Source organism: Hippoglossus stenolepis, chromosome 21, assembly GCF_022539355.2.
Source record: "Hippoglossus stenolepis isolate QCI-W04-F060 chromosome 21, HSTE1.2, whole genome shotgun sequence".
Classification (NCBI taxonomy): Eukaryota; Metazoa; Chordata; class Actinopteri; order Pleuronectiformes; family Pleuronectidae; genus Hippoglossus; species Hippoglossus stenolepis.
In genome coordinates, this window is record NC_061503.1 from 5,419,183 (window position 1) to 5,433,474 (window position 14,292).

Sequence of the window (14,292 nt, forward strand, 5' to 3'; positions counted from 1 at the left end):
ACACCATGAGTTATGGTGGCGTCGTTGTTTTAAAGGCCTCTTCTTCACTCTCTCTGAGCGCCTGGGTGACTTCTACTTTGTCTCTCAGCAACAGCTATAGAGGCAGAGTGGACAGAGGAGGCCTGCGCTGCTCATTACCATGTTGTAAAACCCCCTGGCACCTCAATAGAAACAGTCCGATTCCCTCAGGCAGGTTGCAGCAAGAAACATGTCTCAGAAAACAGAGTCATTGTAGTGTTGTTTGGCTGCATATGGTTGCCTTTAAAAAAAAAAAAAATGCTTCAAGAATTTAGAGGGAACAGCATCTTGTTCTGGGTTGTCAAAACCCTTTTGGTCCTTGTTTTCTGCGCTGTGCCCACAGCCCGTTGTCCCAGCACTAACACCAAGACCTCATCAGTAACCAAACAAAGGCTCTGTGACGCACACACAGAAGAAACAGACCCAGTTCCAGAAGAAAGGATGCCATGCGGGTTGCCTGGAGAGGGAACAGATAAAGTTGAAGGCAGTGATAAGGCGAACATAGCTGAGGGCAGTCAGTCTGTTGCCATGGATACAGTTGGATTGTACTTTTCCACAAATTATGAGATTCAGCAGAGTTTAATTGGTTACAAGCTATGAATTCCATAATAAAAGTATTTTATAAACTTTTTATGGTTATTGTCTTAAAGGCTCTTCTCGATGGGTATTGGAAATCAGCAGTTGCTGCAAAAGCTGTGATTCATTAAGTTGTTGCTCCGCATTTCTCTTTGTATTGTGTCCCTAATGAATAAACATAAAAATAGAAAGGAAAACATTAGGTAGCCTAATATGGTGCATTATGGGGCTATGACACCACAAGTCTGTGGGAAATGCATTTTTTAAACCTAAATTTCAAATTAATTCACAGGTAAACGTGTGAACATAGTAAACATCTTATAACTACACTACAAGTCTTCCATCATGGTCGTTGCTCTGTAGTTAGGCTCATGTGGAGCTTTGTGCTTTGTCCTCATGTCAGCATGCTAACATGCTCAAGGACAATGCTAACTACCTAAATAGTACCTAAAGTAAAATTCTGAATATATGAAGTAAAAGGTGATCGTGTTATTAAATATGTTTTTTGTAAATTGTAATCAATTTAATAGTATGTTTACATATTTGACACACTTTATTTGGATTTTGATTATTTATCTAACAATGTCATATTATTAATTTGGCATTTAAGACAGCATGAATTAAAATATATTTCAATAGTTATTTTAAAACATTGGATTTTATAATATAATCTTTGATGCTTATTTAATAAATAATCGAAGTTTTAGATTATTATTAATAAACACTGTAAAGGATGTTCCTGGTGTTGATATATCATTTTCAAACACTAGGAGGCAGCAGTGCAACATTAAATTTAATGTTGAACACAACACAAACACAACGACGAAGAAGAAGGAGAAACGGGAAGATGAAGGCAGCAGCTTTCGAGGACATATCGTAGGTAAGCTCACATAAACCCAACAAACAGGAGAATGGCGTCTTAACGAGGCTGTAACTGAGTCACAAGCAACGAAACGCGCGGTTTGTAAAGCGAAATGTGTATTTTTACTCTAAAACTGGACATGAATGTGGTTGTTTTCGCTCCTTCCTGTTCGCTGGCCCAGATGACGTTATGCTGTGACTGTGTGTTGAATAGAGATCCTAATAGAAAGCTACTGTTCTCTACATATAATGAACCTTAGGCGGATATGTCCTCTCCTGGTTCAGCTGACACTCAATGCACCAAGCTGCGGTTTATGTGTTTTCTCTCTGCATCATTCTCCCGTCAGGACAACACCGTGCAGAGAGACTATCAGTATAGTAATTCATATTTTACCCAATTCACATATTTCATTCATGCCGAACTGTCCAGGACACCTCATTTATTAAAAATCAAGTATTGGTTGAGTTATTCGGTTGTGTACTGAAGCGAACAAATCATCAAATGTTAAATAGTGGATTATTGTCAGTGTGGTTTGGTTTGAAGGGCCGGACAGGGCTGAATCTATTGCTCTCTCATACTGCATCTAAGCCTCTTGGCAGGGGCGTTGCAACAGGGTGGGCAGAGAGCTGAGAAGAAGTTGGGGGGTCCTTTGTAAACAGCTGATTACGTTACAACATTTAATTCGTAATGTGATGCCTCTCCAGATAAGTAATGATATGTTTATCTGTTCATCAACCAAACCTTCTGCGAGTCTTGATGACATTATAAACTAACTTAGGAAATGTTACCAATTTTAAAGATATATGTATATATTATATTTAGCAAATTAACTGTAGCTGTTACAAACACTTCACATTGTGTTCTTTTTTAAACTGGGAATAGTATACATTGTTCCTTTTGATATGGCTATATCAAAGGATCATATTCACAAATCACAATTTGTCTAGTAGGGTTTAACAAGGTGTGATATCGTCTGACCTTAACCCTCAACAAGAGTAAGGAAAAACTAAAAAAAATAAAACTTGTTAACAGGGGAAAAAGAACATAGAAAACTTCAGAGAGAGCCACATGTGAGGGATCCCTCTCCCAGGATGGACTATGCAATAGATGCCACGTGTATTGAAGAACATCAGAAAGATAAGGGTATTTACAGCATTGGTTAGAATAGACACTTTGTAGCATAATGGAAGGTAAATGAATTTATGAATTATTGTCAGTGGACCAGTGTATACGAGGGATCTTGGCAGAAATTAAATATTACACGCAAAATTATCTTTCCATTTGTTTTGTAATCACCTGAAACTCAAATTCCTGAAGAATCATTATATACTAGTGGGCTGTTGGAGAGACGTTTAACGGGATGGTGTTACAGCTGAGCGGAATTTTAATGTTCCTGCAACTCCTCAACCTGATTTAAGAGCTGCATTGTTCATTATTATTCAACATCTCAAACAGAAAAAGAAGCTGCAGCGACAACACAAAAGTAATTTGAAGTCTAATTCATTTTCGGTGTCTTTGTTCGCACCCTGCAGCAGGTTCTATGCTGCAGTTGAGGACATCTGAAGAAGTCGAAAAGAGCTGTGAGATTTCCCAGCTCAGACAAGCAGTGTTACAAAACAATGACAGACTCCTCGATGAGATGCTCTGCCAAGAAATCTACAAGAAAGTCATCAACTGCAGAGGTGGTTGGGGCATCGCTGGCACGCCCCTGCACGCTGCAGTGTCTAAAGGCCACCTCAGCTGTCTGCAGGTGCTGCTAGCCCATGGTGCTCTGGTGGACTGCGTAGATGTCAAGGCTCAGACGCCGCTCTTCGCAGCTGTTCGTGCGAAATACCTGGAATGTGTCTTAGCGCTCCTGGGCGCAGGCGCCAATCCAGATGGGAACTCATCCAATAACTGCTCCCCCGTCCTTACAGCTGCTCGTGAGGGCGATGTGCAGATATTGACGGAACTGCTCAAACATGGCGCAGAGGTGAACTCCCGCTCCAAAGTCTTGCTGTGGACCTCCAGCGCCAGGGTGTCGAGCGGGCCGCTGTACCTGGCTGCCGTTTATGGACATATGGAGTGTTTCAAACTGCTGCTCCTCTATGGAGCGGACCCAGATTACAACTGCACAGACGCCAAGCTGCTGAGTTCGATCAAGCATCCGAAAACTGTGCTGGAGATGTGCCTCAGGCACGGCTGTGGTGTGGAGTACATACAGCTTCTCATCGACTTCGGTGCAAATGTCTACCTCCCTACGCTGATCATCGAGAAGTCCACCAAGCAGAATGAGGCTGTGGAGCTGCTACTGCGGGAAAGAGGTGAACAAAATGTTAATCGTCCGTGTTTCTTCACAGTTGATCTGTACAGTGGATGGTACTCTGCTGGCTGGTTGAATAATAGAAACAGGCCATTGTTTACTTGTTGAAGTTAAGCAGCTACACATAATCTTGAGACTCAAATTTAGAAATTGTTTATTGCATTTTTTGGGGGGGTCTGTTCTTAATATCCGTAGTGATTTTCATCCAGATCATGGTATGTTCAGTACCTCTGTGCACATGTACAACTCCTGAAGTCTGCTCTCAATCATTTTGTTGAAGGTTTTCTGAAAAGGACGATATATAAAGTGTCATTTATAATAGGATAACAGGAGTTTTGCATATAGGGTTAGTTTAGTTATAGTTATATATATATAGTTATAGTTGGTGCTGTGCAGGTCAATGTAAAATTTGTATTCAGGCAAAAATATAACAACGGTAAAGTTCATACTAAATTACATATTTGTTCCTGGGAAACTTCCCACCAAGTCACCAGGAAAAGGTTGAGAATTTATCAGTAAAATAAAGCCGAGTCAACAGCCTCTGGGGCAGAATGGTTCCCTCGGTGTGGGTGGAACTGATCATCAAGTTACAGCTGCAAGAGGCAATCATTTTTTTCTCTTGTTAGGACATTGATATTGAAGAACAGCTCTGTTGTTCCAACTCTCCCTCTTAGAGACGGTGAAATAAGAATAAACACCCTGCAGTATCAACATGTTGATGTTGCAACTATAGCAAACAACCACAAAAAAATACAATTCATGCCTCAGACAATTCTTATTTGGTAAATGTTAGATGTTCAGATACCATATTTACCTTCCGGGCACCAATACTTGAACTGTGTCGTTGAGCTGACACAAGTACAGTTTCGATATCAACGCATTAAAAGAAATAACAACTTGTATATTGTATTTTAACAGCTGTATGCTACTAACTCAGTATGGAAATGATGTTTGCTTTCATTGTTGTAGGGTCTATTGCTAGTGTTGCTGTGAATAAGAAGTGGTTTGCAAGAAAAGAACATTTAACTTTTATCTGGGTGATACTAATATAATTTAAAGACTTGATATCAGATTGTTACATAGATTTGCACACTCGGCAGTATTGAAGACATTTCAGATGATGGTATCTGCATCTGAACTTAAACGTGTGATCTTGTTTGGGTTTTAATGATACTATTGCGTTTTACCTGTGTGATAACCTGTTTTTTTTTTCTTCTTCTTGTTGTCTCCTGTGTTTCCTCAGGAAATCCTAAAGCTCTGACTTCACAGTGCCGACTCGCCGTCAGACAGCACCTCCAAAAGATCAACAAGATCCACTGTCTGGAGGAGCTGGAAATGCCAAGGAGTCTCATTCGCTTCCTGCAACACAAACCCTTCGCCGCCACTGTTCTGTAGCTACACGAGCTGGAGGCCTGTTCATGTCAATTCAGTTTAATTTTAGCTAAAGATTTTCTTTTAAATGCAGATTATGAACCAGCTTTTTTAAAATGACCCGTGTGTTCATGTGCTGTTGTGTTAAGACTGATGCGTTAATCCATTAAATGTGAGGATGAACAGTGTGTGCTTCTGTTTCATTGTTAGTGCTCAACCCTGTAGCTGTAGAAAGACGTCTGAAGGAGGCTGTTTGTTGCTGTTCTTAGTCACATGTTCATCACAAGGTAGTTTAAGCTGTGTGCTAAAAGCTCCAGCTTTCCTTGAGCTGGATCAGGGTCAGTTTGTAAGAAGCTGCTAAAATTTCTGCTCTTAAGTAGGGCTGGGTGATATGACTTCAAATCAGCATCTCTATTATTTCAAACTTTTACGACGATAACGATTAATGAATGATTATTTTAAGCCCCCACCGGATCGTGATCGGACCCCCCCACGCCTGAGGCACATTACTCAGGTCAACAAGTGACACTGCTTCTGTTCTTCTCTAATCACTCACATGTAGAACTGATCTTCATAAAAATGGACTGAATTCATATTTATGTTCCTGGGTAAACAGTGAAGTTAAAACACTGTGTTGTTTCTTAATCTGCGCAAAAAACTTCTCTCTGCTGGAGTATGTGTGTGTGTCGTGTCTGTCGCTCTTCATACAAACAAAAACAATCACATTTATTTTGATGATGTCCAATCATGAATCCAGATTGTTCCGGTAACTTTAACCTTGATGTCCTGGCTGCTGCGCATCACGTTACATTTGGTCTTGTTTTTTTCAGTGTGTTTAAATACGTGTCTCATGAACTCTAGAGCAAATCAAACAAACACACAAAGTAAACAACTTCTGTCCTGTAAATGTTCTAATAACCCCTGATGAGGGTTTATGGTGGAGTTTATTGTTAACATGTAAAATGAGCGCGGATCCGCGGTGGTGAGGAGGGAGGACATGCGGCACGATACAAGGTACCTGGGCCGCCGCTGGAAAATGAATGTAGAGTAAACCCAACAGTTTGTGAATGTACCATTAGGGGAAGTATTTAGTCTATTAGAGGTTAGAAATGTCGGTTTCAATACATTTTCGGTTTCAATTGCCCAGCCCCACTCTCAAGTGTTAGAAAACTTTAAGAATCACATTCCTACAGCAGCCCAGAGAGGACAAGCCAAACCCTGGCTGTCGCGAGTGCCTTTTGCATTTTGACATTACCTCAATTCCACAGTAGATTTTTCCTACATGCTTGAAAAGGGAGGGGTAGGGGAGGGGTTTTTCAGCTGGTTGCAGTCCACACATTCACCACTAGATGGCACTAAGCCCTACACACTGGTCCTTTACATGTCTGTAGAAAGGCAGATGAATAAAACACATTCAGGGCCTTAAAAACATCACATGAGGAAAACTGAGAATTACTTGGCTGTTTAATTATATAAATACTCATCACGTAATAATTCATCAACTTCAACAGCATTTAAATAATTAGACGAAGGCCACAACGTGTGATTCTTCAGACTGACCTGTAGATGGCAGGAGATGGTTAAAAGGGAGAATATTGTTTGAGATTGTTGTAAAAGAGGACAAAGTAAATGGCTTAAAATACGACAGAGTGAGTCAAATAATTGTCATATATACACAGTAACAAATGGTCGGATGTAGAACATGGAGCTTAAACAAGTCCCATAAAGAACTTCATATTTCAGCACATCATACTGTCTTGCAGAATTAAAGAAGAAAAAAACAAATTTTCATTCACGGTCCCACACATGATCAAATCAAAAACCAGACTTCAAATATTGCCATCATGAGGAAATACAAAAACTGGAAGACGCAAACTTAAAAAAAACAACAACATTCCTAACAGAGTTCTTGCTTTAAAACCAAGTCTCTGCCAAAGTAAAACTCCAAAAGCAGCATCCTCTCATTAAACATTCACCAGCTCTGCAATCAGGAGTATTTTCATTATCGATAAAGTCATTACCACACAAAGATAATCATTCAAGTACAGTTGCCCTTAAGTGTTTAACAAAATAGTTCTGTTTCTGAATTAGTACATTTCAAGTAGCAACAATTCAAACAAAACGTACAAACAGTGTTTCAGAATAAAACACCCCATTTGGTCCCTTTAAAAAAAAACAAAAAAAGAAACTGAGGTCAGCATCACTGTCATGACAACGTGGCCATTGAGGGTCCTGTTGACATTGCACCGGTTACCCTGGCAACCTTAGCCCAGGCCCACGTCTAATGACATCATCACTACGAAGCCCAGGATGGAGGTCCAGGAGGCCAGCTTCCCGTTTCCACTGGTGACGACAAGATGGAGAAAAGGAAACATAAAAAAAAGTGTGAGCTGTTAATAAGGGAGTGCACATTCTCTCCTTCTTTTACACATCTTCCTTCTTTACCTGACTTGAGCCTCTGGTATGATGTCATCGACCACCACGTAGACCATCGCCCCGGCAGCAAATGCCAGCGCATACGGCAACAGAGGTTCTGCCATAACGACAGCGAGGGCGCCCAGTAACCCGGCAACAGGCTCAACCATGCCGCTTAACTGGCCATACCTGAGAGGGAAACACTAACTGTCAAGAACCTGCACAATCAGAGCTGTGTGTTTAATTGGTGTGTTCTCTGACACAGACACGCGTCTTTTCGTACCAGAAGGACCTCCACGCCGAGACCCCTGAACCCCGCAGCGGCAGGCTCACTGCCAAGCCTTCTGGGAAATTCTGGATGCCGATACCAATGGCCAAATTTCTGAGGGAGAGAGGAAATAATAAGCAGTCAGATAATTTATTTTTTTACAATAAATATTAGCAACTCAATGACTTCATCACATCCCCATCTTCAGCATGCACTGGGGGGGGGGTTGCACCTCTCTCTGCAGTACCACCATTTAACCACCAGGTATCAGGAGCACACCACACAGCAAACGACTTCAATAGGGGGGACTGATGAAATCCTGCCTAAATTTAAACATGCTAAACCACAGACACGAAATACAAATTCAACGATCCTCAGAGGATGAAGTTAACTCACTTTGTGGAGCCCCTGACAGTTTTTGAGTGGGTTTTTTCTCAAAGTACTGTACATTTTGTGCTTAATGTAAAAAACACAGACTGTAAGTGGAGTTGGATTTTCTCTCCACCGTGGTTTCTCCTTTCCTAACTCCTTACGGCTTCTCCTTCACATCTTTCCTTGACCTCATAACTTTTCCATTGGGGTCAAGTCACAGTGGTCAGGAATTATTTGGACTTTCCGAACACACCCATGGACTTGGTGGGTTGGAAAATGGGATCAGGCCAAAGCTCCACCTGTGACGACCAGATTTACCAAGTGCCACTGCTCTCTGCAATACCACAATGTGACCACTAGATATCAGGAGCACACAGCACAGTTATGAAACCCCTCATCACATGTTTACCATTTTGATAATTAATATCTAATCCCAGCCATGATGAATGTTAATTTGAAACAAAACATTTCAACTTTACTTTAGCTATCTTGAGGATACCAGTGACTCCAGTGACACAACAATCACGGATTTATAGTTTTGTGTCCCGCTGTGATGGAGAACATATTATTTGCTGTTTTTCAATGGTCGGCAGCATTTGCCACCATTCACTGGCCATATCAGTTCTTACTTGCCAGTGTAGAAAAGTGATATTTGTTCTGCTTCATGTTTGGTTGCCCGTTTTACCTGGCGCTCTCAAAAGTTGCAGATGAGGTCTTTCCAATGGCTCCAAATGCAACTCCCACAGCCAAGCCCTCTGTGGATAAAACAAAAAACACAGAAAACAGTCTCAGAACTTTGTGGGCAAAGAATAGAAGTAAGAAAATAAGCATGTAAGATAAATAAAGAAGGGAAGACTATTGCGATGTTCTTTCAGATGGAAGATGGTGAACTTATCTTCCATCCCCTTGGAACTCAGTCCAAGGGGATCATGGCTCGAGGTTTACACTGTATACTTTGAGTTGCTCTTGCCTTCTATGGTCAGATAAACCTACAACTAAAGTTTCATCCCCGTAAAATATATCTGCAGAGGCAGACCCTGTGGGATGGTATCATATTTGCTGAACTACTGATGCTTCACTGTGAGTAAACACAAAATAGTTGCTTGTTGTCTTTTGATTTTCTTTCTTCACAACAGTGTTTGCTCAGGATTCAACTGATATCATATACTTTGGACGGCTTCTTCAAGAGTGCTGAGCCAAGAAAGCTGCACTGATTCCCCTTTTTCACTAACATGGTAATAACAGGTTCAGTTTCAGTTTGCACACCCAATCCCCCGAGTTGGATACGTTTGGGGGATTTTCACCAAGAATAAATAGGTTTGGACACCTGAAACTCAGTTTTCAGCTGGAATTGGGAAAAAAAGCAGGTTTTCAAGTGCAAACAGTGATAATGTCAATGGCCGTGTTATATTCTACTGGTTGGAAAGAGAGGATGAAGTGAAGAAGGCACATGAAAAACTAGTGAAAAGAGTTGTCTGCCAACTGATACAGTATCTGTAAGATCAGCACAGTTGGTAAGTCCCTCTTTATTAGAAATTCTAACATTCATTCAAGAGTGGGGGTTCAAATTTGACCTGTAATGACCTGTTCAAATTCCAAACACAGTCTAGAAGCGCAGCAGAACCATCTGTTAGTTTGACCTATTGCATATCCTCTTGACCTATCAATAAGTCCGTAATGCTACGTTGTTAAGGTGCCAAAGTGCAAATCTGCCCTGAGCGTACAATCACGACACTAAAGCATCTGTGAAGTGGCGTGTGGAAGTGTCTTCTATCGTAGACAACAAAGTCACAAATACAGATGGTGCTGATTGACGTCTTTTACCATGACAACAAATCTGCGGGCTCACCTGTTAGCGGTGCGCAGATGAAGGGAGAGATGTCAAATACTCTGTCTGTGCACACGGGGAAGCTATTCGAATACATGTGTCAGGTCAAATTAGTTTCAACTTGATTTTTGGAAAAGGTGACAGCCCTACTATAGGTGATCAATGGAATCCACCCTCTTGCTACGACTGCTAAGTTAACTTTTGTTGTGCGATGGGCAAACATCCTCCGTTAATGACACATCCTTGATTCCAATGGTTCGGCTCCACACTGGTGGAAATGTGGGTCGCTTCTGAGTGGCACCTTGGTTCCCTGAACTGAGCTGGTTCAAGAAGAGCAGCTGATTTGGTGGAAAGAAGGTTATAAGAGAGGTTTTTGACATTGTGCAGGCTGTATAGAGCCGGTCCCTGTTCTCTGTTTACACACTCTATACACCCTGAGCAGCATCCCTCTCCTCTGATACTCCGTTTGTCTCATTTGAAATGCCTGTCATGCATACTTAAAGTAAACATCATTCAAACTCAAAGCGAAAAGGTCACAGTGTGGAGCTGTGTGTTTGAGAGGGACGTATACGTGTGAGTGTGTGTTAGTGTGTGTTTGAGCAGTTGGATCTACAGGCTGCTTTGCATTTCAATCAAAAGAAGCAGAGGACCAGAATGGCACCGACTTCAAACGCTGACAAGCAGTCACGTCCGGTTATGCCATGAGCAGCCATGTTATCACAATGCTAAAACATGCTAATTTCCTGATCTTCTTTCCCCCACGGCTACTGTCAAAAACAAGATAAAAGCCAGCACCGGACTTTGGAATCACATGTTACACCCAATAAAACACGTTTTGTTGCCAATGAGTTCGTTCTGAGTTTTGCAGCTCTATCCTATTTGTTAGCACACGGTTGTTACAATGTTGACACATTTCATCGCGAACCCACAGCAGTAGAGCAAACCATAAAACGTCCAAGCTTTATTAAAGTTTTACTGTCAGACTGGTGTCGTTCAACTCAGAAAAGCAAAGATGTTTCTCTACTTTTCTTCTCTTCTACATTTTGTTTTCTACAGGGAGCAGAAAACCGAACCAGGTGCCGCTCTGGCGCAGCAGTTTTGAACACCCATCTTTCCCCATACATTACATTTCCTGCTGTCCACCTGCTCAGGTCATTACATATAAATGAGTCTATTAGACAGTGATACTGTAAATATTCATAAGATCACAGTTAATATATATCTTGGAAGCAGATGTTGCTACAGACAGATTCATGCCTTTGTGCACTGAAGCAATATGGCTACTTCAGGATGGTCAGATACCATTAAAATCAGGTCCTGTTAAATTACCAGGCAGCCTGTGGTTACTGATGTCACATGGCGAGCTTTAGAGGCAAACTGGAATCTTAATTAACATTTAGCGATTCCCTTTTTTGGCAGCCTAAATCATTTTTTCAACATTATGCTTTTTAAATGTTTTGCTGATTTTCTTGTATTGATATCTGGAAGAAAAAGTAAATGATGTTGGAATGGGTTGTGTTGTTGTAAATATGTTTTTAACTTGTTTTTTATTTAAGTGGCAAGGTTATCAGGTCAGAGCGGCCACACTGCCCCCCCGAACATCTCGGATGCGTCTCCTGTGTGTATTTGCAATACTTCCTCTTCAGGTTTCAAAGTAAAAGCGCTCTAGTGTTTCTGTTGATAGTATCCATTGATTTGTTTTTAAAATGTTTTCATTGTTATTGCAGGACCAGAAGATGTACAGCTTCATACTGTAGTGTCCTGGCATTTAGTGGTCTGGATAGGCTACTATATTGATATTTGTCTTATATTTTCAAGTTAGTTGTTTGACATTTTGAGATAAACAAACCACCATACTGTTCTAATCTATTGGTTTGTTCCTTTCAACCACTGCATATCAGCAAATGGATATTTGCCTGCGTTTCATTCAAAATATGATACATGTCTCTGATCTCAATACTTGTACGGTATATGCAATATGGTGATAAAGTGCCCAATCAGCCTTAGTGGAGATACGTGCTCCCCGAGTGCTCTTCAAGTTTCATCAGTTTAAATGGCTTTATGGAAATTGCTCCAACTCATCACAGAGTTTTCTATTCGTCCACTGTATCATGGCCCTCTCTGTCTTATTTTCTATCTCACTCACTGCCTGCAATATTTATAGCCGACTTCAAGCCTTAGACCAAGTGACAAAGCTAAAGATAGAGTAAAGAGAGAATAAGAGTAGTCAGAGGAAGCAAAAGGGAGATGAAAGACAGAGCGGAGAGACGACATCGGCAACAGAGTAAGAGATCAGTATCCCGGCGCCCCTGCAGCAGCTGCACATTCCTGGAGCCCAGGGGCCACTTCATCAAAATCTAAGGGCTGTCATTACATCTGATAACAATGCACACCGCCTCTAATCAACTTCACTACAGCCCGTGAGAGGCGAACATACTGTGGCGATGATATGAAAAAAACACCCTTCAGTTACACTGTGGGTCCCAGTTACAATCCATCTCAATCCTCCACCACTGGCTGAAAAGCCACAGGGGCCAATAGGAACTATCTGCGCTGGAACACCTTCAACTGAGCTTGAATTAAACATGAGCTTAGAGAGAGAGAGAGTTCTATTGTCTGGTGTTTGCTCAAAACTAGAACAAAGCTGGGGGCAGCTGAGATGTTTTTAAAATGGGACCTTATTTTAAAGATGCAAGAAGACCTCAATGATGAATTATCCTGTTTTTTAAATTCCATATATATCAAGAAAATGGTATCACGAGTTGACCTGATGCTGCTGTCTGATTGAACTGTGGAAAATAATATATCCTCTGCTCTTCTCAAGAATAAAACGTTTAGTCTCGTACGGCTACACAGCTGGAAATGTGAACGGGGGGGTTTGGGGAGGGCTTTGCGAGTCCACTGAGCTACAAGCCTTTTCTTCCAAAGCAGAGTTAAGAGTCAGCAAGGGAGCACTAAACACCCACACGCCTGTCAGCATTTACTCAGGAGACTCATGTTTTAGTGTCTTTGCTGGAGGGCGCGCACGGCCATTACATGAATATATGATGGATTTTTACATTATTGAAGAAAACCAAAACCCCAGCCAGCTTTAGTTGCTTTACTCAGACAGAACTGACAGCGGTGACGGGTGACAGGGCAGCAGTAGGAGGAACAGGTATCAGTGTCTGCTGTGACGCCTCTGCAACTTATCAAGTGTGTGTATTCATCTTTCCTCCTGTGTCAATGACTGGTTGTACAGAATTATCTGCATTTGCATCACATTACTTTACTTTCAGCAATTAGTTTAATCCAAATAAACTAAACTGGGAATACATTGTGCCATTGGAGCCAGATTTTGACCAGTTGCTTCATCATGCATTGTTTGTCGTGCAGAGTTCAGGGGGTAGCGAGGAGCAATCAGATGCCCCCGTCTGGCCCTAGGACGGTCGAGTGAACTTTTGAAATGTCAGATATTTTGGTCGGCCGTCTTCATGCTCTTGGAGAGTGGCATAGTCTTGAGTCGATTCCTTAAACTCAGCACCCCTGTTTTGCTCACTGTGCCTGTGGCAAGATGCGGTGAAAGTGAAAGCAGGACATGGTGACACAGCACGACACATGGACAGAGAACATATAGAGGCTGGTCGAGCTGTGGCACCATGCAGCATCCCTGCCTGTTAGATGTTGGCCCGTCTTTTCTTGACATTTTGGCACGCAGAATGGCACATGTGGTCAAGTTTCAACTGCTCCTAGTGTCTTTCCTCTCTCCCTCATTTTTCTCCGCTTACCCCAACCCGTTGAGGCTTGAGAGTCCTACAGCTACCCCTAAACCCGCAGAGACATTAACATGTTTCTTCATACAACTGTAAATCCAGCCTGGAAAGGGTGGGTCGCTACAAATCAAGGATACTGTATGTGAACAACTGGTCACTGATTTGTTGGATGAAAATGAAAATGATCTGTTGTGAATTGTGACCAAACGTTAATTGGAGAGAGAGAGAATATTTCTGAGCAGCTCAAAGAAACTCCAGTGGTGAAATACAAAGAGGGACAACTGGTCGAGCTGATTCTCCAGAGTCTGATTCTCTTCATTCTCTGGTGGAGGAAATGAGGGAGACGTTTAATATTGCCAAATGTGTATGTTTATATTTTCATTTTTTTCTTCACTCCCCAGAGGAAACTCAAGTTACTTTTGGGCAACAATGCATGAGTGTGTGTTTCTTGTGTGCTCGCATGTGCACAGCTGCCGGTCCTATCCGATTCCTGCTTAATGTACTATGCTATGCTCTTTTAAGCGGGTG

General features: G+C 41.7%; 2 protein-coding genes across 6 annotated transcripts in view; one reads left to right on the forward strand and one right to left on the reverse strand.

The window, feature by feature from the left end:
* The first annotated feature begins 1,404 nt into the window (after window positions 1-1,404).
* On the forward strand, window positions 1,405-5,317 carry LOC118100438 (ankyrin repeat and SOCS box protein 12). 2 transcript variants are annotated; one of them, XM_035145554.1, is made up of 3 exons: window positions 1,405-1,474; window positions 2,989-3,759; window positions 5,002-5,317. In XM_035145554.1, exons 2-3 carry the CDS (start codon window positions 2,997-2,999, stop codon window positions 5,151-5,153), a joined length of 915 nt encoding a protein of 304 aa, XP_035001445.1. In that variant the 5' UTR covers window positions 1,405-1,474; window positions 2,989-2,996; the 3' UTR covers window positions 5,154-5,317. The 2 variants fall into 2 exon arrangements, with proteins under 2 accessions (XP_035001445.1, XP_035001446.1); XM_035145555.1 differs by having other exon boundaries at window positions 1,412-1,470.
* A 1,248-nt stretch (window positions 5,318-6,565) lies between these two features.
* LOC118100437 (zinc transporter ZIP11) overlaps window positions 6,566-14,292 on the reverse strand; it is a 123,149-nt gene continuing 115,422 nt past the window's right edge. For all 4 annotated transcript variants that reach the window (XM_035145550.2, XM_047338272.1, XM_047338271.1 and 1 more), the window contains exons 7-10: window positions 8,870-8,939; window positions 7,828-7,926; window positions 7,575-7,733; window positions 6,566-7,472 (exon numbers count right to left, since the gene is read on the reverse strand). In XM_035145550.2, the coding sequence (XP_035001441.1) occupies window positions 7,394-7,472; window positions 7,575-7,733; window positions 7,828-7,926; window positions 8,870-8,939 (407 nt within the window). In that variant the 3' untranslated portion in view covers window positions 6,566-7,393. The remainder of the gene's footprint in view (window positions 7,473-7,574; window positions 7,734-7,827; window positions 7,927-8,869; window positions 8,940-14,292) is intronic.